At 43.2% G+C, this 22,009-nt stretch overlaps 1 protein-coding gene across 10 annotated transcripts; it reads left to right on the forward strand.

The window, feature by feature from the left end:
- Positions 1–4,496: 4,496 nt before the first annotated feature.
- On the forward strand, positions 4,497–22,009 carry slc38a10 (solute carrier family 38 member 10). 10 transcript variants are annotated; one of them, XM_026314893.1, is made up of 18 exons: positions 4,497–4,603; positions 4,938–5,170; positions 6,593–6,710; positions 7,185–7,230; positions 7,409–7,502; positions 7,677–7,820; positions 9,982–10,106; positions 13,301–13,403; positions 13,796–13,978; positions 14,834–14,945; positions 15,984–16,090; positions 16,196–16,349; positions 17,769–17,930; positions 18,007–18,426; positions 18,515–18,601; positions 19,272–19,292; positions 19,720–19,860; positions 19,939–22,009. In XM_026314893.1, the coding sequence occupies exons 2-18, from the start codon at positions 5,081–5,083 to the stop codon at positions 21,111–21,113; spliced, it is 3,282 nt and encodes a 1,093-aa protein (XP_026170678.1). In that variant the 5' UTR covers positions 4,497–4,603; positions 4,938–5,080; the 3' UTR covers positions 21,114–22,009. The 10 variants fall into 10 exon arrangements, with proteins under 10 accessions (XP_026170678.1, XP_026170677.1, XP_026170676.1 ...); XM_026314892.2 differs by lacking the exon at positions 9,982–10,106 and adding an exon at positions 9,118–9,242 and having other exon boundaries at positions 4,547–4,765; XM_026314891.2 differs by having other exon boundaries at positions 4,547–4,765.

Genomic DNA, 22,009 nt, shown 5'->3' on the forward strand with positions numbered 1-22,009 from the left:
TCATGTGATAAGTGCCACTCCTAAAATCCTAATGATGCTGCTGGCACCAGAGAGCCGTATAAAGCAGCATTTCAAATGAAAGGCCTGTTTTTGGCCACAGACAGCCAAAGAGCAAGGAGCAGTGGAGGAGCCTGAAGAGAACCTGGAGTCTCTCCTGGCTCTGAACTCTGCTGGGCTCAAACGCCGTCAATTACTGGGAGATATACGGGCCGGACTGTTTCCACCACTTACTGAGTCCCCTTCAGTTGCAGCCCAGTCGGACTGTAAATTATCACTCCCCCTTCCAAGGTTTGCAGCAGTTTGGAGTCACCAGTGAGACCCTCCTCTGTCTCAGTCAGATTCTGAAGGAATTCCCTCCCTCTGTGCGCCAAACCCCAAACCTTTGCAGACCCAAGCTGTGGAGCATGCAGCTGCACGCCCGCGTGGACACGCTCACTCTCAAACATTGATTTAAACTCGCACAAATGCACACAAATGTTCGTATATGGTTTATGAAAACACCTGGAGCTATAGATCAATGGGAACAGGTAGAGAGTTTAGCATGCACACACACACACACACACACACACACACACACTCGCACACATATTCACAAGCTGTAGATCATCGAGGTGGGCAGGGACGTCAGCACTCCCATACACAGTGAGCCTTATTGCAGAGTTTAATAGAGGAAAGCCAGCATGAATCCCTACAGTCATTCTGTTCCAGTCAAACACACCATTCACAACACACTGGTTCTGTGTGTGTGTGTGTGTGTGGGTTCATCCACGCATACACATTCTTACATAATGTACATCACATGCTTCTGTGTGTACTCCACTGTGTGTGTGGTTAGATATGTATACAATATGTAAATATATGATTCTCATGCAAATCTGACATGCTTCTTACATTTACTGTACCTGTGGCATCTGTGTGTGTGTGTCTGTGTGCGCGCATATGCGTGTGTAAGCACTACTGCTAGGATGGGTGCCATATTAACCCATCAGTGCTGCTCTGTCACCTCTTCTCTTTATGAGTCTGGCCTTTTAAAAACACACTGGATTTATGGTCAGTTTGGGCACTATCTCAGATGGGTTGTGTGAGTGTGTGTGAGTGAGAGTGAGAGAGAGAGAGAGAGAGAGAGAGAGAGAGAGAGAGAGAGAGAGAGAGAGAGAGTGAGTCCAGAACAAAAATTTTCTCCCCTAAACACCAAACCTAATGTAGAAAATTAGTCTTGTTTGCTGTCAAAAGAGGAATTAAACACATAAACAGTCAAAGTGATGAGCGGGTTGTTAGCGCTGTGTGCTACTACAACTCTGCAGCACATTAGAGTGAGAAAGAGAGGTAGGGAGATGTAAAGAGAAATGTATAGTAAAGATGACACTGGTATTTTTTTTTTTGCTGTATTATTCTCTGCAACATGCAATGAATGTATTAACTAATCAGAATATTTCAGATTGCCTGTGTTTACAGGCAAAAAAAAAAAAAAAAAAAAATTCAACTGAACTTTACCTTCATCAGATTCTAGGAAAATAAATGACATTTTCACTGATATACCACAAACTCAAAAACACTGAGTATAATTTACCCATAATGCTCTGGTAATCTGTGTGAGTGCAAGTGCAGATAAAGTAAAAACATTAAAATGTTTGCATGCCACAGTAACATGTTTAGTTTGGAGTGTAAACTCTCTGAGTTGTGGCGTTTACACGTGTTGACGCAAAACCAGGTTATCTGAGCAAGAGCAGAATCCTTCCCCACAGTGATTGATGTCGATATTGTACTGACACGCACACACACATTGCACATGCCTGCGTACAAAGCCAAGCTGTGCAGATGGCAACTTGGCATCTTCCTCTCTACAACACACACATACACACACAAAAAAAAAATCCCACGTCATCTTAAAAGTGCTGCGCTTCCAAATTGATTTCACAGCGCAAGAACCCCCTGGAGATTAACAAAGTAAATTCCACTTCTTTCCTCCAAAAGAAGCACCCACAGATTTTTGCTTTAACCTCAGATCAGCAGACATGGATGATTTTCTTGAGACTATACAGTACACCCTTTATCTGGGATTCTACGTGCCATGTAATTGTTGATGGAGTCTAATGTGTGGTCCATTTGCTTCATTAATGGGGCAGATGCAAGCCGTTCAGCCAAGAAAACGCCTATTGTTCCCTTTACCTTCTCATTTTTAATGTGTAGCATTAGTCCAGCAGTTGTTAGTGCTCGACCGTAGTGCTTTGCTGATGGTCAAATGACAAAGTGTTAATAGAATATAGTGGGCTGGGCAGGACAAAGGTGGGCAATGTTCAGCTGGGTGCAGCCAATTTCTGTGTGAGAGGCCTGCCTAAAAACCCTATTCATAGGCCGTCTAATGCTGGTGCGTAATTAAATGTGATTACTGGAGCAGAGGGCTTCTCTCTCCCTCTCTGAGGGCCACACACAGGACTGGAGGCAGCGTGCATGTGCTCATTAAGGAGGCGCTAACAGATGCACACAAGCAACGACCACAGGCATACCTAAAAATCCACGCCGTCTCTGTCTTCCTGACGCACATGCTCACACGAACATCAGCAGAAGTTAAAAAAAACAAAATCATGTATCTTTAACATGTCAGCTGTTCGGGAGCTACGAAAAGCAGGACTGGATATGAAAGGGAGTAAACCCACAAGTAGTTGACTTTTTTAAGCCAAGGAGAATGTAACGCTTCAGCTGAAGTTGAATCATGATTTTGAGCTGCAAGATTTCTACCTGACAAAATGCACAAAAACAAACACATACCAGCGGCAAATAGAAATCAGGGTTAAACTATGACCTTCAGTCAGCGATAATTATAAAGTAAACAAGCAGAAATATAAACAAAAATCAATTATGGTTTCCATCCACACACACAGAGACACACACATACACACCTTGTCTGGCCCGCTCTCCGGTCCAGTTTCCTGGGCAGACACAGTCCCCTGGTGCTCATGGGAAATAGTGAGCATGCCAGGCCCCACAAAGGCGTCCTTTCAGCTGCCCACATGCTTGACCTGTGCTGGGTCAGCGCTCTGCTTTGTGCCCCGTGACCCTTGAGTGACCTGGGGTCGCACGGAGGACCTGGGGTCAAATCCAGATGCCTGCGTCTAATTTTGCCCCAACTGGGTTATCCGTCCAAATCTGCCCTAAAATTTGCCCCCCCTGAAATCTACTACTACCTCCACACATGACTGAGTCCCATAGAAATACATGGGTACTCTATGGTCTAATTGGACTACTGTGGAGTAGTGCTCACACTCCAGCTCTCTCTTACTCTGTCCCACACACACACACACTGACCCCCTGTAACTGCACTAATACCCCAACCCATGGCCTTTGGTCTGTCTTGAGGGATTAGGTGCAGAAAGACACACATACAAGCACAGATACATCCACACACACACACATTAGTGCAGCAGCCCTGGCTGAGGGTCTACCTTGAGGGATTAGGTGCAGAGAGACAGGACCCTCCAGCCAATCAACCGGTCTGTCACATTGATTTTGAGGGGTCACTGGTGCACAATGACCAAGGTTTCCTGTCTCAACCTCTCTGATCATACACATATGCACACACACCCACACCCACAATAACAAGAAACTTTATTTAGATTGTATAAGTAAAAGGCAGATCTGGAAAAATGATTGTTTGGCGAGTAAAAAGAAAGGGTGATAAACAGAGCAGGCTAAGTGCAGCACACACACAAAATAAGGTTGAATAAGGGAATTAAAAAAGAAATCCTATACAGAGCTGCACACCCCCCCCAATGGCCACCTCTCAAAGCCTCATCATATCTCCTCTTCTGAAAATCCTCCATCCCTGAGGGAAAAGCACACCCGGCATGGGGAAAGCTCCCAGGTCAACCCCCATGCCTCCAGCCCTCGTTCCTCTTTCTCCTTCCTGGTCAAACAACACAATAGTCATCTATCAGAGAGGGCACTGGGCAGGCGCTTTAGCTGACGGAAACAACCAGGGCCACCTCCAGCAGCATTTGAGGGGCTCTGTCTGACTGTTTTCTCTGACGTCACCCACAATCAGCCTGTTCTGTTTCAGTCTTCTTTTGTTTCCCCTCACACCTTTAGCACTCACATCCCTGGGCTGACAGTTTCCCCTTCCTGAATGGAGTCTCTGGGGCATCTGGAAAAACAGGATTCATACATGTCTGGTGGTATTGTATTCGTATTGTATTTGTAGCTATTGTATGCTATTTATTACTCTTATCATATGTTTTCTAATGTAGAAAATTACATCTGTAAAATAAATCTAGTGGAGGTAGAAGTATTTATGTTGCCGTTTAAAGCAGCATTCAGGTTTCCTAAACTGGAGCTGGGGTCTGATGTTTTGGCACAGCAGAGCCTTTACAATAACAACAACAGAGAGTTTTTTTTAAAATTCACTAAAACCATTGCTCTGCTTGAAGAAACTTCAAAAAGCAAAGACTTGAAGCTGTATTTTCACACGTCCATTGACGCATGTTCATGTGGTGACCACCAGGGGGCGTCCAAGCGTTTGACAGCCCTGAAACCAGCAGCCTGTTCAGTCTTCAGTCTCCTCGTCGACTCTAATCCCTACTTCCTGGATACGCGTCCACATAAACAGGTTGGATTTCTTAAAATTACTCCAGGTTGAGTGTCCGTAAACTTTGGGCTGATATACACACGAAGACATTGATTTTCCTCGATAAAAGACCGATTAACGTCAGCAAATTACCGATGATACCGTAGGCCTGGCAGCTGTCTGCGCGGAAGTCGCAGAGAAATAGTGAGTCAGTGATAAAATGAGCTTGTTAGCCAAACACTGTAACGTGAGCCGCTTGTATTAATGCTAATACATTCGTGTTGTCGTGTAGTGTGGGGTACTTTGCTAACAAAAAGAGAAAAAATAAACCAAAGTGGGTGAAATGTGACGCTCCGTTTTCTCTGTTCATCCCCAGAGCGCCACGTCAGTGCCAGGCAGAGAAGTCAGAAACCCAGCCCGGGTCTGACCCCGAGATTAGACGGCTCCTCCTCAGATCGCTGCGGCCGTGTTGTTTCATACACCCTTAGAGAAGGGGGACCACCCAAAACCCGCTTCAAAATGACGGGGTCCAACTCGGGTCTGATCATGAACGTTGTAAACAGCATCGTCGGAGTCAGTGTGCTCACGATGCCCTTCTGCTTCAAACAGGTGAGACACCTGCGGGTCTACAGGTGCTGCGACTGAGCCCTTCACACACCCGCTTTTTGTTTACAGTATTTACTTAGACAAAGTCCTGCAGTTAAAATCTGAAGAGAATAAAAAACATGTACAGTACTGTGCAGAGCTTTAGGCACTAAAACACACTGGTGATACTTTTAACATAAATTATATTAACTGCTTTTTATTTATCAGTTAACTTCATACAAAGCTCAGTAAAACCTAACCTAAAACCAAAACCAAACCTAAATCTAATCAGTATTTGCAGCTCTTTAGGAAATCAAAATAAATGTAAGTAGAAAATATAGAATAAGTATAGATGAAGATACATTTAGTTTGGGCTAATGGTGAATTTAACAGAAAGGTAATATTCAATTTTCATTAAACTTATTCAGTGTAACAACACTGTACAAATCAATACCTCTGTATATTTCATTTTGGCCTCCGTGTGTGTTTTGTGTTCGTTAGAGTGAAGGGAAATTTGCCTTGAAATGACTAAGCTACTTTACACCCTGGCAGCCACCTCGTAAGATCAGTGGACGCTTGGTTAAACATAAACAACATCTCCATCTGTTGTGCGACTGCATCTAAAAAGAGTTTAGGATCCTCTCATTAAATCATTTAAACACATGTTTCTAAAGGTTTTGGAAAAAATGCTAAATTAGTTTTAAATCCTTTGGCTAAATAGTGTAGGACCTTCGGTCTCCTGTGGAAAACAGCAACATGAAAGAGAGAGAGACCTGTACCACTGAGCATTGTCACAGAATTGTTCCTGGAAACCAGGGTATAAAGTGTGTTTCACTTCTTTTAAAAAGCTAACTCACATAATGCTGTAATATTTGCATAAGGCTGAACTGAATACAATGTAACTACAACTGAGATTTAAGGAAATGCAATATATCATGATTATTAAATTGGTTCACTAACTTAGCTGGTAAATGGGGCAGACTGTAAAAATTGAGATTTATTTTTTTTTTTTGTAGATGAAATGATTTATGCAGTGTGCATCATTCCTGATGCTTCTATAACCCTGTAATATATTGTTTCTGAGTTTGATGTTGTTTATGTCCTGTAAAACATAAGTTGTGCCTTGTTTTGTTTGATCCTCTGGTGTGTGTCTGTATAATTTCTCAGACTTTTCCTTCTCCCCCACCTTCAGTTTTTAAGTCAAATGCTTTTCTGAAGCATATTAAAGATTTAAAATAACATGTTTCCTTCTATTTATAGTAAAATGTGATAGAATTTGTTTTAAACTGGACTTGAGATAGTTAAGATACCATTTTGACTCTTAGTCAGGACACTGCTGTTTGCATAATTTAAGAGGACATTGTCTCACACTTCGTCTTTCTGTAAGGAGAGCTGATCTCAGGGCGGATCTATGAATTTATGTATGATGTACGTTTCCTCTCTCAGTGTGGGATAGTGCTGGGAACAATATTGTTGTTCTTCTGTTCCTGGATGACCCACAAGTCCTGCATGTTCCTGGTCCACACAGCCAGCAACACCAAACGAAGGACATATGCTGGACTGGGTGAGTTCAAGCTGTAATAAATGTTGTTTTTTTTGTCAGTATATGTTGTATTTGCTGCTTCGTGTTTACCACTGACAGCACAATTGTGATTCGGTGTGTATGCAGTTTATAAGAGGGTTTGCATTTGTGGTTTCTTTGCGAGTACATTATGTTTTTGGCAGCAGCAACTGCTGGATGAAGTTGGAAGAAATCGGTTGTTATCGTTGCTACTGCCAAAAATTATGACAGAAACATAAACTTCATTAACAAACCACACCACCACCAGGAATGATAATAAACCAGAACTTTGCAGACTTTTAAGTGTAAGCTGCTGTGCTGTAGCACACACGGTGTGCAAGCAGCATGTTGGGAGTGTTGGGTAAGTGCAGCCGTGGTGATTTGAGCTTAGTTATTATCAAAAGAGAAAATATTTTAGGACACTGCCATCTGCTCGGTCACTTGTTGTTCACATAGATATCATTCCTTTCTCTGCAGCCTTCCATGCTTACGGGAAACCAGGAAAAACACTGGTGGAGATGAGGCAAGTGTCGTTACGTGTTCACAACAACCATTACCCCATGTTTAAAGTGTATATTTTAACTTATTTTCTGCATATAACTGTCACACACATTAGAATAAAAGGGTTCTGTTCATTTAACAAACCCATTGTAGATAAAAGTGTCTCTCCAACCGGTTTCTCTCCTCGTCTGCCCCTGCAGCATGATCGGCTTGATGTTGGGAACCTGCATTGCCTTCTACGTTGTCATTGCTGATTTGGGCTCGAATTTCTTCGCTCAGATGTTGGGTTTACAGGTTTGAGATGATTAATTAGTATAGTCACGCCTCATTCTGTCAACCTGTCACAACACCTGGACAATCACACCAAAAGATTTGTCCTCACTTCTTTCTTGCGCGTGTGCCTTTCTCTTTAAAACAAATAACACCAACTATAATGTTTGCATTCTCACGTCACACGTTCATCTAAAGGTGACTGGCAGCTTCCGTGTGCTCCTGTTGATCGTCGTGTCTCTGTTCATCGTCCTCCCTCTGAGTCTGCAAAGGAATATGATGTCCTCCATCCAGTCCTTCTCAGCCATGGCTCTCATCTTCTACACCTTCTTCATGTTCACGGTGAGCCAGCTCCGCTCTGCGCAGTGTGTATGACTGGACTGCAGCGGACACACGTTCTCACTTTGCTTCCAAGCTGCACAATTAAAGTGGATGATTGAGTTTTTAAAATGTTTCTTAGCTGACGAGCTATCACAGTCATTTTCAGATTCATGTTAGTGCTGTATTCTATGTGAATTCGTTCTCATTTGCTTCATTGTACAGAACTACTGTATGTCTTGCTCCTCTTTTTTTAAAGGGCCAATACGCACTAAATCACATCAGGCAGAAAACAATTGCTGCACTGGTTTTTATAGGCTGAAACAAAGGCGTTCCCCCGGGAAGCAGGAGAAAATGGCCACTAGAGACAGTTCAAGTTGTGTAAGTGGAAAGTAAATGGGGGTCACATGGTCAGTCCCAATAAATCATAAACCTTTGCAACTTTAGGAAAATAATCTGTATATTTTCACACAGTTGTTAAGAAGAAAACCTGATCTATGCCAGAAGTAAAAGTGTAAATGAAATTTACGTAGTTCATAGGTTTAAGGTGTGTGTCAAATAGTTTTTTGTTCAACCTGTAGTCCAAAACATTTAAATTATAATGCTGTAAAACAGAAGAAAGCAGCAAATCCTTACTTTTGAAAAGCTTCGTAGTGATTTTGCTTAGCAAATGATGACATATTGGGTCTAATCAGTTACATGAGGGATCAATCTGTTCATTATGTTAAAATTAGCGTTTTAGTGTTAGTAAAGAGCCAGTTCTCATATGCTATCAAAGTAGCTCCTGCTGCAACGCCACACAATAAAACGTTTAGTATCGTGCTGCAGATTTAGGTCAGAGGTGCAACACGCTAAAAAGTTTGGATCCAGTTCAGCTGCAGTGTTCTGCCTCATGTGATGTGTTTAAATGTTAAGTCTGCACAGACGCGTTTGGGTGTGCAGCTCTGTGTTACTCACCTGTAGCGCTGCTTCCACAAACACTGCTGTTCAGTCTCTGACTGACTAATGTGACTTTAGATTGGAAGCATGGCAATAACCTGGAGCAGCAGTGTGGTGTGTGTCTGGCTTTAGATCCAGGCCTGGCCCAGCCCAGACCTCTAACCCTCTAACAGTGACATATCTCCTTCCCTCCCTCCTTTCATCCTACCCTTTGTTGTTCCCTTCTATCCCTTCTACACAATATACTACTTATTTCTCTTCTTGTTTTTCCCCTGTGCCCTTCTCCCCCTCACTCTTCTTTAATACCTCCTTTCCACTCCCCTTGTGCACCCTTTGTTTACTCCCCCCTGTCCCGCCAATGTTTCTGCTGCTGGTGTTGTAGATAGTGTTGTCATCTCTACACTACGGCATAATCTCGGGTTCCTGGTTTGAGCGGGTTCACCTGTGGCGCTTCAAGGGCGTCATTCAGTGCCTGCCCATTATCGCCTCAACTTTCTGCTGTCACCCGTAAGTAAAACATGGAACCCACCCCCGCAATAACGCCACTGTAAGGGCAGTGGGGGAGTGGGGGTGGAGAATGAAGGAAGCCCGACGTGTTGCCTGCAACTTTAACTCCCCCAGCCTGCCCTCACCTACCTGAACCTTCCCCACTCCTCTCAGTCATCACCATTTTTCACCTTTATTTCAGGTTTGGTCTGAGCCGTCTCAGTTCTGAGATTGTGTTGTGTGTGTGTGTGTGTGTGTGTGTGTGTTTGGTGGCAGTAGTAAAAAAAAAAAAGGCTGAGGGGAGTAATATTTTTGCCCTCCTGCCTCTACGCCACACCAGGATGCAGGGCCTGGGGTTGGCATGAGGCTGGAGGGCTGTGAAGTGTTGTTCTGTCCTCTGGGATCAGGTAAAGAAAGGAGCAAGAAGCAGGAAACACATGCTGACTGAAAACCTGTGGGGTCATCTTCATTTAGATTAACCTTTTATACATGTCATAATTTGATCAAATTTAAAACTCCACTTTTATTCATTAGGTATCACCTTCATTACACAACATTTTCAGGTTTTTTTGTTCAGTATGGGGTTTCCTGTCATGTCTCTGCTTCTCATGTACTCTGGTTTTCATTACTTTCGTTTTCTGTCTGTGAGCCGTCAGCATGGGCGCAGCCCCCCTCCGTCCTTTTCCTCGTGCTCCCCCCCCCAACTTGTCTTCATTTGGTTCGGGCTGTAACTCCCCTCCCCACCCCTCCTTCCCCTCAGATGGTGTTGTCCTCGTTCAAACACGGGCTGCTCAGCGGCTGGTGGCTAGGGCAGGTCAATGTGGTGCACTGGGAGGGTGTGTTTCGCTGTTTCCCCATCTGTGGGATGGCCTTCGCCTGTCAGTCGTAAGTACTCCTCCCGCCCTGCCACCCGCACAGGATCATGTAATGAAATAATGTTAGACAAGACTATAAAGAATTCTTAAGTTGGAAGCTTATTGATACAAAATAGGCAAAAATCTGTCAGTCGTCCTAATACTGTGTGCTGGGGGGGGTTTTCCTCTCAGTGACACAGTGAATGAAATCTTTCATCGCTGCATGTTGAAACTCACCAAATGTCATAATTAGTGCATGTGTACTTACATGTGTTACTGCATGTGTACTTATAACTCCAGGCCACAGTGGAGGGTTTGGGGGGTTTGGGGTGAGTTTGTCATGAAAGACTCACAGATTCGCACTGGACATGTAGTGGTTAGGAGACTTCTAGTTTCACAGGGGAGGCTTCTCATTTTGCTAATGTATGCATCATTTGTTCTGACCTGTTGAGGATTAACCCTAACTAAGCTACCCGCTTTTTGTCCATTCGGCTATTTTTGTTCATTCTTATGTAATTAGAATAATCAGTATGGCACTTGCAGAAACCCGAGAGTTGCTGGAAAACAGTTGTCAAGTGACTTTTTAATGTCATCAAACTACAGTGTGCTGCCTGAAAAACAGTCAGCAATTGCTTAAATGTAGTAGACAAAATATACAAGAGGTTGCTAACAAAAAGTGTTTTGGAGAACTTCAGTCCAATTTCCAATCAGCTTTTCTGATTTTAAACATTTGTGAAATGTAGGGTAAAATAGTGGAAGTACATTGCTCTTAGGTTTTCACGCCAATCTTGGGATTCGAATAACCTTCTGAGATCCTGCCTCTTAGAGTTTAATCAGAGCTTTTCTGAATAACCACATTCACTCATTTCCCTATTTATACCCATCTGCATGCTCTGTCACTGCCTCTTTTGTTCTGTCTCTACACTTCAGTGCTTGTGCTGGGCTTGTAGTGAGTTGAGCGGGTGAAGAGCAATGTGAAGGTCTAATGGGATGTGGGCGTACCAAGTCTTAAATTTGAATGCAGTGTCGGGGAAAGGATGCAGGGAGTGTTACAGTGAGGTCATTAGGGTCCAGATGTTTGGGTGGTGGTGGCGGTATATGGGTTTGTTTGTCTGAGACAGAGTGAGGTAAGTGGCAGGAGTGGGTGACTGTAGCCTTGAGACTGAAACGAGGCTTTAATTAATTTAATCGCACAAAGCCAACATAACATTATGGTATGGCGGGTGTGTTCATTAGCAAGCAAGGTGTCCACACGTTACAAGAAGAAGAAAGTGCGCGCTTGTATGTGTTTATGCATGTGTGTCTCGTGCGGCGGTTCCCTCTCGCAGCGCTGAGTGATATTTGGCAGGATGATTTCTTGGCCTGTGGTCAGGCCGAGCGAGGCAAGCGCTCCGTTAGGCGGCAGGCAGCTTAAGCCAAACCACTAATCAACACATTGGACTGCCGCCATCTTACAGACACACTGATGTATTCACAGGCTGATTAAACAGCTCTCAGCACATTGGATTTTTATTACATTCATGAAATGTGTTTACTTTCAGTTAAAACATTACTTAACATCACCATTATGACGGGATGGGAGCTGGCCCTGTTGTTTTCTGGCTGCACGTTGGAATAGCGAGGAACAGTTAGCTCGTAATAGAGGGACATAAGAAAAACATGTGCAGCAAAAATGTCCCTCTGTGATGCTACTGTCAGCATGCTTTCAACTCCAAGTTAATTATATTATCTTCAGCACACACTCTAGTCCCCCCCCCAACACACACTCACACACTCTTCCCCCACATTGAAGAGTTTCTCTGTCATATTTCCTCCATTTAAGGGCAACGTTAGAGCAAATAAAAACAAATTAGCCTCTGAGTCAAGACTATTGAGTGACCATTAGGTGCTTTAGGTCCCCACTTACAATATGCCGTTTTATTTAACCTTGGCTTTGAGATTTACTGGTTTGCGGATTAAACAAGCGTCAAGGAATAGCACCATGGGACAGTGCTTGCTCATAAAACCAGAATGTGTGAAAGAGACAGGCAAAGAGACGGAGCAGCAGAGAAAGTTATGGCTTCTTGTTCTCTCTCTCACCCTCTTTTCTTCTCCTTTTTTCTTCCTTTCACATATAAATATGTGAGATAGAGGGAGAGAGAAGGAGAGGAGGCAAGCACAAAGAGTCAGCCAGGAAAGTTTATAATGCTCTAAAATCTGCCAGGCACTTGCTGTTATATATAAAGCCTGTAAATTCACTGGTTAATGTGCAGATGGGCCCTGCCGCCCTCTCTTGAAGCACAGAACAGAAAGCGACAGCGACAGACACCTGTGTTACCAGGCAGACAGTCTTAGGTTCAGCCTCAGCCAGACCTGACTGTTGTCACCCATCCTGTGCCACACACGCACACACAGTATGCACAGACCTCTACACACTTCACCCCCACTGCCATGACAATACTTCCATCTATTGCCATTTTGGAAACAACTATCTTTTATGCTGCAATTTAAAGTGGGATGGACTCTCAGAGCTAATTAAAATACTAAAATAACATATTTTATTAAACAATTGTGCATGTTTAAAAAGCTGTTGCATTCATGTGATGGTCAGATAAAATTATAGACACATATCTTGTATGTTTTGGTGCAGTTTGGGGCCCATTTTTCCAATCAGTTATCTAAAAACGTGATCGGTCATGACGAGGTGAAGCAATACATAAATACATGGGGAAAATCAGTGAAATAACTGTTGGTAAGAGGGCAATGGATATATTTTGCTAAAATTTCATTTTTCTATCTGCTTATTAGACTTGAAACATCAGTCAGACAAGAAGTGTGACTGTTACTGATACTAAAGGTGACTGCCTTACAGTGTTAAGTTTCTAAGGAGCTCAAAAAAATATCTCGCACGTCTGGTTTGGAGTGATGCATCATTTGATTATTAGGTGGTGCAAACAGGCCACCATAAGGCTACGGATTTTAAAAATCTACAGAGCAGCTTTCAGTGCCAGATTTGAACAAAGTAGAACATCATATTGTTTGCTGTCTGAGCAGAGAAGACACAACTCTGCAGATTATTGCAACTTTTGCAGGTTTTTGCTTTTTCCTGTGACTTCACTGCCAGACTTTAAACGGTCAGGTGTGTGTAATGATTCATACAGCACATGAATGCACAGCAGCAGTACCGGTGTGGTTCTGTGTCATGCAGCATGCAGAGTATGTTTCTGGGCTGCTTGTCTCTCACAGGCAGGTGCTGCCGACCTACGACAGCATGGACGAACCGTCCGTCAAACGCATGAGCACCATCTTCACCTCAGCCCTGAACGTAGTCACCATCTTCTACATCACAGTGAGTGGAAATGCCATCACCCTTCACATCAGTCACATTCGCCTGTCACCACTGTCACACACAAAGCTGAGGATTTTGTGATATGAGTGTGTCTACTTGTTCTGAACTTTTAAAGGCCCTTTCAAATCACAAGTTACCAAATGTGGGGAGTTACAATTTTTAGCAATTGTCTTAGTGTTTGGGTTTTACAGAATTAAACTATTTTTAAATTATAAGTGGTCTTTTATTCTTATTAACTATAGAGTCCTAGGTGAAATTACATCAGACAGCACATCCGTTTTAAAAAAAAAAAAAAAAAAAAAAAAAGTCATCTACATCTTAATTTTTCACTTGTTTTTGCTTTCCTCCCAAACCTGTGTCTGTCTGCTCCCCTGCACTTCTGTCTGGTACAGGTGGGGTTCTTTGGCTACGTCAGCTTCACAGAAAACATTGCAGGCAACGTGCTGATGAACTTCCCGTCCAACCTGGTGACGGAGATAATCCGAGTGGGATTTATGATGTCTGTGGCCGTCGGATTCCCCATGATGATCTTGCCCTGCCGCCAGGCTATCAATACCATGCTGTTTGAGCAGCAGGTGAGTTAAACCCCTACCCATTCACTTCTTATATATACTGAGGAGAACACTGCTACTCTATGCACTAGACAAAATATTTGTTCTTGTTTATGTGAGGGAATATCTGAGAATTATTCCCTAATGTCATATTTTTATCTGAATATTGCTAATAGGATTGATTAAAACAAACATATATCCTAATCTTTCTATTTGACACTTTAATCCATTTCTTGGGGACACTCACATCCTCATGGTTTGACAATTATAAAAGCAGAAACATGTTGCTTCTTGTAAACAGAGCCTCCTGAAAACACCTGCAATGAAGCATAGCTGCACTGTCTGCTTTTATCGTAAACATCAACACATCTGACATCTTAAAAACCTGCGATGTACTATTTTTTGTTTACTGAGAAGAATTCCTGGCATAATAGTTTTTTGTCTTTTTTTTTTTTTTTTCATTTTAAGAACTGCACCATTTTTCCAGAAATCTTCCAGGAACTTCTGTTAGGTTGTATTGTTTTAAATCAGACAGTGGATATAAGTAGTGTGAATAACAGTACAAGCTGTGTGTGCATCCTCAAGAAACAAGAATGAACCTGTGACCTGGTTAAAAGAATGGACGTAGTGACTGCAACCATTAAAGCTATTTTTTTTTTTTGTATTATATGTTTACCAGTGTAGAAGTACTGCTGCTGTACAGCTTTTTACTTTTGCTCTATTTTCTTTTTGCAATCAATCTAAAAAGCATGAAACACTGTAACTGCAACTCAGAAACCATGAATTTGGAATTTTATATTTGAGATTCGTTACAGTCGCTGCTTAAATTTTTTTTTTTTTTCTCTCCCCCCCTTTTTTTTTTTTGTTTTTGCTTTGCAGCAGAAGGATGGGACGTTTGCTGCCGGAGGATACATGCCTCCTCTGCGCTTCAAGATGATCACCCTCTGCATTGTGTTTGGCACCATGCTGGGAGGCATTCTTATCCCCAACGGTACTTCCTCAGTGTGTGTGCGCGCGTGCGTGTGTATGTATGAACAATCAGGCGTAGATGGACTGGATTGAAATTGTGTGTGTGTGTGTGTGTGTGTTCATATGTGTACAGCTCCCAGACTGGAGGTCTTTAAGGTGCATGTGTCCCTTTATGTGGGCGGAGTAGCTGGCAAGCTTTACGACGTGTGTGAATGTGACTTTACGAGTCAGTGACTGTCACACTCTAACACAGTCCTTAAATCAGGGCCCTAACTTTTATCTTCTTTCAGACGGGCAGACGGGAAGATAGGGCTATTATTCTCCCAGATTCTCTCTCTCACACACTCACACACACACACACACACACACAAGTCCGTGTACACTCCAGTACTGGCTCTGTCAGGATGTTTTGACTCTGTCTGTCCCTCTCACAAACAGCTCAAAAATGGTGGAGATGTAAAGGTTACATGAGTTTATATTTTATTTATCCTTTTATATGGTGACTGTTAAACTTGGATGGACACACACACACACAAACACACATGCAAAGCAGGTTTGGCTGGGTCTTTGTGTATCTAATCAGACTAATAGGCTGAGGAGAAGGGAGGTAAGGGCCCTGGGGAGAACGGACACTAAATCTGAAGGAGACAATATGGTCTCCATCTTCTGGATAAACGATGGGTTTCCGGGCCTGACGCCCAGCCAGTCCGGTCTACCAAGGTGGGTGGGCCTGGGCTCGTTGCTGCCAGGAGTAGGGTGTCATGGATGGGCAACCTGCATGGGGCTGGGTGGGCAGTAGCTATTAATGGAGCGACCGATAGGAAGTGTGGATTTGAGGAGTTTTTTGAAACTGTTTATCCTTGACTTTTAGTTTATTATTAAAACTCTTTATGTCTCAGTTTCAGCTAACTGTTTTTTCTGTTTAACCATTACTCTCTGCTGTTTCAACAGTTTATGCATAATTTTAGTCATTACTTGGTCTTCATTACTACCACATATGCCCCTCATTTAGGAATCTCCGCATAATAATCCCTGTTTTTTTCCACATCTCTTCCTTTAGTGGAAACAATTCTGGGTTTGACTGGAGCCACCATGGGCAGCCTCATCTGCTTCATATGTCCTGCTCTCATCTACCGGAAAATCCATAAGAATGGCATCGTTGCTCAGGTTTCATCGGCATATTTAGCAATTTCCCCATCATTTCCCATTGAGAATATATTTGTTCAGTGTTTCTAACCTGCCATGCTTCTCCTCTTTCTCTTTGTCTTGTAGCTGGTGCTTTGCGTGGGTCTGGGCATCCTGCTGGTCAGCACCTTTACCACCCTCTCAATTTCCTCCAGAAGCCCTGGCACGAACATCCAAGCTCCTCCCCCTCCAGCACCTGTCAACAAAAACCTGCCACTACCGGACCTCCCTGAAATGCATGGTAAAGATCATGACATTTGCTAATGTCTGGCAATCACTTATCTGCTTGATGGACTGTAGATGAAAGTGGTTTACTAATGAACCATGGAAACATTTACCTCAACAGGCCGAAGCCAGTGTTGTCTGTAGCCTCTAAGGTTGGACGACACTGCTGCACGCGATTATTTCATGCAAACGGTAGTGACAGCACAAGAGTATATTTCCTGTATGTTTCTTGTTTTAAAGTCAAAGATTGTGGCACCCTAAAAGAGCAGTATAAAGTAAATGTGAGCTAGTAGCAAAGTGCCAGGGAGACTAAAACAAAAGCACAAAGCCAGACCAAAAGAAAAGCTTTCCTTCAATTCAGTGAGAAGAAAAGATGGAGAAAGACAGAGTGAATGACAGACAGGCAGGGTGAGGAGATAACCTCTTGATAATATCTGAGAGCAGCACTGAGTGCTTGACATTGATGGAGCGAGAGTGATGCCCTTCAAACTCCAGCAGTTTCTCTCCACCCCTCTACCTCTGTTCATTTCTCCAGCTTCCCCTCCCCCTCCAAAATACATTGTCTACACCCCCATCTCCCCACATATCTCCCCTGGCAGCTATAAAATGCCTGCGAGCTCTGGCTGTATAAATGAAGGGGTGACAGGGGTTTGGGGAGGGCAAACGAAACAAATGGAGATGTAATGAAATCTGTGTGTTAATATTCTCAGTTTTACGGCAAAACAGGATAGACTCTTAGTTTAACTTCCTCCCTTTAACCCCATGATTCTCTCCTTCTTACCTGCCCACTGACAAAGTCTTTTCCTCCATCATTTGTATCTTTCTCTTTGAATCCTTGTTTGACTTTCCTGCGTCTTTTTCTTCCCAGAGCTGTTTCCTGTTTGTCGTTTTGAGCAGAATTCATCTCCTCTCTCTTCTGTCATTCACTGTACCCTGCCGATTGTGTCGGTGTTGCCATTGTCAGTATTTGCTGCCATCTAGTGGATCATTTCAATCACAGTCCATGTGAGATATTCCTGGTTGTTAATTTGGTTTAATGTCTGTATTTAATGTGTCCAATAAACACAACAAGAAAGAGTAGATGTCAGGGTCAGTGGTAAATAGTCATGTGCTCAAATACAGTAATTTTCCTACAAGAGCAAATAATGCAATAAATGAGGTGTCAGATTTGTTATTTTATTTTAGTCATAGTAATGTGCCTCATATATTTTAGATTGACTGTATATGCGGCAAAAGTAAAATAAAAAGCTCAATACTAAACACATTATTTTTATGGTTGTATAGATCTGTAACTAAAGGACTTGTTTACTCAGTTGACTTCCCTCAGAGGAGAGTTTGGTTAAAGGATCTGTGGGTTATTTGACATTTTCACAAAGGTGATATCCAGTAGCAGCACTACTGTGTTGTAATTGGTGGTGTTCTGTGTGTTCGCAAGTAGACAAGAAACCGGTGGAGATAGAAAAACCCGACGTCCCTGGCGCAGAGGTGGTGGATGCTGTGCGGAGGGACCAAGCTGAGCCGCCTCAGATCAAAGGACCAGTGGAGCTACCTGAGAGGAAGAAGGAGGAGGAAGTGCAGCTGGACCGTCCTGATGCTGGTAAGGAAACTAAAACAAAATGAATCTTCACCACATCTCAAACCGTAGTTAGTGATGTTTTTGTCCAAATACCCAGGTGTCGCAGTTCCAGAAGGAGATGCCCACCGCCACGAACCTCCCATTCCTCATGACAAGGTGATGGTAGACTCAAGAAAGAACAATATGGAGCTGGAGGAAGACAAGAAACAACCACCTGGAGGGGGAGAGGAAAAACCAGTGCTAAATGAAGAGCATGAGCAGGTTGAAGAGAAACCAAAACCTGCAGAGGTTATGAGGAAAGAGGGAGTGATTTTGGATCAAGGTGAGGTCCTGTCCCATGAGGTACTGAAGAACCCGGTGGCAGACGTGGGGTTTAAGCGGGAGGCCCCTTCACTAAATGAAGTGGAGAAGCTGGATCCTGTGAAAGACCCTCTGAAGAAAGAAGCTGTGGGGGACAACAAGGCTGCTGCAGTGGACGTAGATAAAGTGGTCATGGCTCCGGACGCTGCAGGGAGACGTGAGTATTTGTCACTCTTGTTAATTGCTGTGCACGACAGACACATAAAAGTGCAACACTAACATTGTGACATTTGGTGATTCTTCAGCTCAACTCCCAGAGGGAGAGCATCATGCTGCTGCAGACGGGGCTCAGGCCGCTGAAAGCAAAGACAATGCGGACGAGAAGATGGAGGGTAAGTAGACCAGAAAATGTTTCCATCAGGGGGAAGAAACAAGAGTCTCAGGACATTTACATGGCGGCAAATTTTGTAACATCCTCTGGAATATTATAATAAATCCTGCAGATTTAGATGAAAACTCACAGCAGGGCAGCTTTGGTATTTGGCTGTTCACTACTTGAAATTTTTACGGTTGATTGGATGTGATGTAGTCTAAAATGCCAGTTTCTGTAGCGTGCAGGATTTCTAGTATAGACGACATCAAATTTTCCAGTGTACAGGAAGTCCTGCAGTAGTACTTTCAAGTTGTTATTGAAAACATGGGAACTGAGGTGAAATAGGTGGGTTTTCCTCTAATTAGCTAATTCAGGCTGAATTATAACAGTGTTTCAATTGGTTTCTGTAGTTTGCTGCATGCTGTTTATACCACTGTCTCCTTTTCTTATCTCACTTTGCTTGTTTTATCTCATGTGATCTCACCTCTGATCTGTTCTTGGTACCTGTGTGTATTTTTGAAGGTACACATGGAGTAAAACACAGGAGATATGTCTTTTTTTTAATTTATTTCATGACCTGGCTTCAGGCACTCCTTTTGACTTCAGTTGACTCTTTTTCTGTTGTTTACTTTACTCCTTCTCTACCTTTACCGTTTTTTCTTTCTTCCTCTGCCGGACACCTGTCACAGTGATAAAAAAGCTGGTTGCAGGTATGAATACTCTCTTGCCTTTTCTTCTCTTTATCTTGGTTGGTCACTCAAATTCACTCATTGAGCCATTTATCTATTCATGGATATTTACATACTTATTAGGGAAAACAATTTGTGATTTTTTTTTTTTTTTTAAGTTTATTTTTTTTAACATATAGCTGAATATTGCACCACTGTAGAATTAACACACTACCCTCACCCACTAACATAGTTCATGTAGGTCTACTGCTGCCCAATTTATGGTTAAGGCTACAAACTAGAGATGTGCGTTTGTTTCCAAAAATAGTGCAATATTGTCTATTTCGCTCTGTCTCACATAGGGCCTGGCACTAAAGCAGTCTACCTAAGCTTCTTACAGATCCATAACTAATACAAAGTTCTTAGAGCAGATTGTGACTCGTTTATTTCAACATTTGTCTCCATGCAGAGGGCCAGCTTGACCATGCAATGCTGCTGCAGGTGATTAAGGAGCAGCAGGTGCAACAGAAGAGACTCCTAGACCAGCAGGAAAAACTCCTGGCTGTCATAGAAGAGCAACACAAGGAAATCCACCAGAAACAGCCTGCTGGTGCGTATACACTGACAGAGAACACAGATATCACAGGTGTTTAACAAAGAAATATGACCAAGTGTTTGTAACCTAAAGGGGCTGCTGCTGAAGGTGAAGCAGACAAAGGCCCCCAGGAACAGTTGGAAGCGGAGAAAGGGGGAGCAGCGAAGCCCAAAGACCTGGCCTCAGACCCGAAGCAGCTCAAGGAGGGAGCTGGAGCTGAAGCTGGAGCTCCAAAGGACGGAGGGGTTGAGCCTAACCTTGTTGGCCAGAAACAAGCTCAGGTTGTGGACAGGGTTGCTGAGGCTGGGGCTGTGAAAGTAGGTGGTGCAGCTGCTTACAAGGAGGATGGTCAAGTTCCTCCTGGAGTACAGTCCCATAAACAAAATGAGCTCGGGGCGAGGGGGGTGCCCCTTGGGGAGAAAGGATCTGATGATCATCAGCCTGTGCCTCAAAATAATCAGGTAGCTCAGCTTAAAGATGCAAAACAAGACCTGGAGAAGAAGGAGGAAATTGAAAATGCTAAAAAACATCAGATGCAGAAAGAGGTCCAGGCTAAACTGGAAAAAGAAAAAGCAGCAAGGGAGATGCAAGAGGAGCTGGCCAGACAGCAGGAGTTTAAGAGGGTGGAGAGAGAAAGAATAGAGAAAGAATTGCTGGAGAGGCAGAGACAGGAAACGCTGGCCAGACAACAGGAGTTAGAGAGAGCTGAGAAGGAGAGGATAGAGAAAGAACATCTGGAAAAGGAGAGAAAAGAGAAGCTGGCCAGAGAACAGGAGCTGGAGAAAGAGAGAGCAGTCAAAGGGAAACCTGCACAGGAAAATGCTGCAGACGAGAGAATCCACCCGGAGATCCAGAAAGCAGACAATGAAATACTTGAGAAAGCAGCACAGGGGGCTGAGGGTGAAGTTGGTGATGCTTTGAACAAAGAAGGGCAAGACCTCAAAGAGAAAGCTGCTGCTCAGGCGTACCCTAGAGAAGGAGTGGAAGACGGGGCCGTCAAAGATGAGGCTCACCCCCAGGGTTCCCACGAGAAAGTCAGGGACCAGGGGGAGGTGGATCTAAGACGGAAGCGCAGGGCACTGAGAACCAGAGCCGATGAAGGGCCCCCAAAGGAGACAGAGGTTTCCAGGGGCGTTCCCGGGCTGGAGCCCCTGCTGCAGATGGGGGGCTCAGACCTGCATGCGGCCTTGGAGGAGCAGCTACTGGCAGGGGCGGTGGTGCACTCACGGCAGATTAAACAGGCCTCAGAGGATGAAGGAGCAAAATAACACACATCAGACACACACAGATTTCTCACTCAGTGATTGGACAGCAGGTTGTAACACACACTCTCCTAACACTGTGGACTACAAGATCACTGCCTTACGCTCCGTTACTTTCATAAAGATGTGGACAAAGAGAAACATTTTCTCTTCTGCGATACTGTGTAATAGTAAGCCAAAGTCATTATTTAAGAGTGTGTGTAAATATTAACTTATTTTTGTCTTTAGGGTGGAGAGTTTTTACAAGTTTATTGTTGAAATGTATATAAATCTATGCAAATACCATTCTGTGAGGCAAATAGCTGTTTGTATTCGAGTCTCTTGAATTCTTCTCATTAATCAGCTCTGCCTTTCTGTAGGACCTGTGTTTATATTTGATTGCCTCCCGTGTTTTTCTGTTACCCTGAGATGTAAATAATTTTAATCTATGAATCTACATTTACCAAATATTGGTTGGAATGTGTGGGCCCTGTTCTAGGCGTTGTTTCATTATACTTTTAAATGAAAGTAACTGAATTCAACCTCATGAGCATTGCGGTACCTTCACTAGTTACTAATCATTCCATCTTTGGTATCTCTTTCTTGTTGATTTATCAGTGCCTTTCAATCCATATGCTGCAAAATAAAATGTGCCAGTTTCCTTTTTCCCTTCTACCAGAACCTTTTACTGTAAACCATACAGTAACTATGGCAAAATAAGATTTGTACATTGTGTTAAGGACATTGGGCAATGGAAGTAATTATGCACAGTGTTTGTAGTGTTTCTTAGTAATCAAACCTTTCTGAAAAGTCCATCAGTTAGCACATCACCACATATTGGACCTTTGCTTGGTACAAGAGTATATTTCTGATTGTTGTATTTCTGTACAGTTTGGTGGTGATAAATGAAACATCTATTACAA

This window comes from Mastacembelus armatus, chromosome 19 (genome assembly GCF_900324485.2).
Source record: "Mastacembelus armatus chromosome 19, fMasArm1.2, whole genome shotgun sequence".
NCBI lineage: Eukaryota > Metazoa > Chordata > Actinopteri > Synbranchiformes > Mastacembelidae > Mastacembelus > Mastacembelus armatus.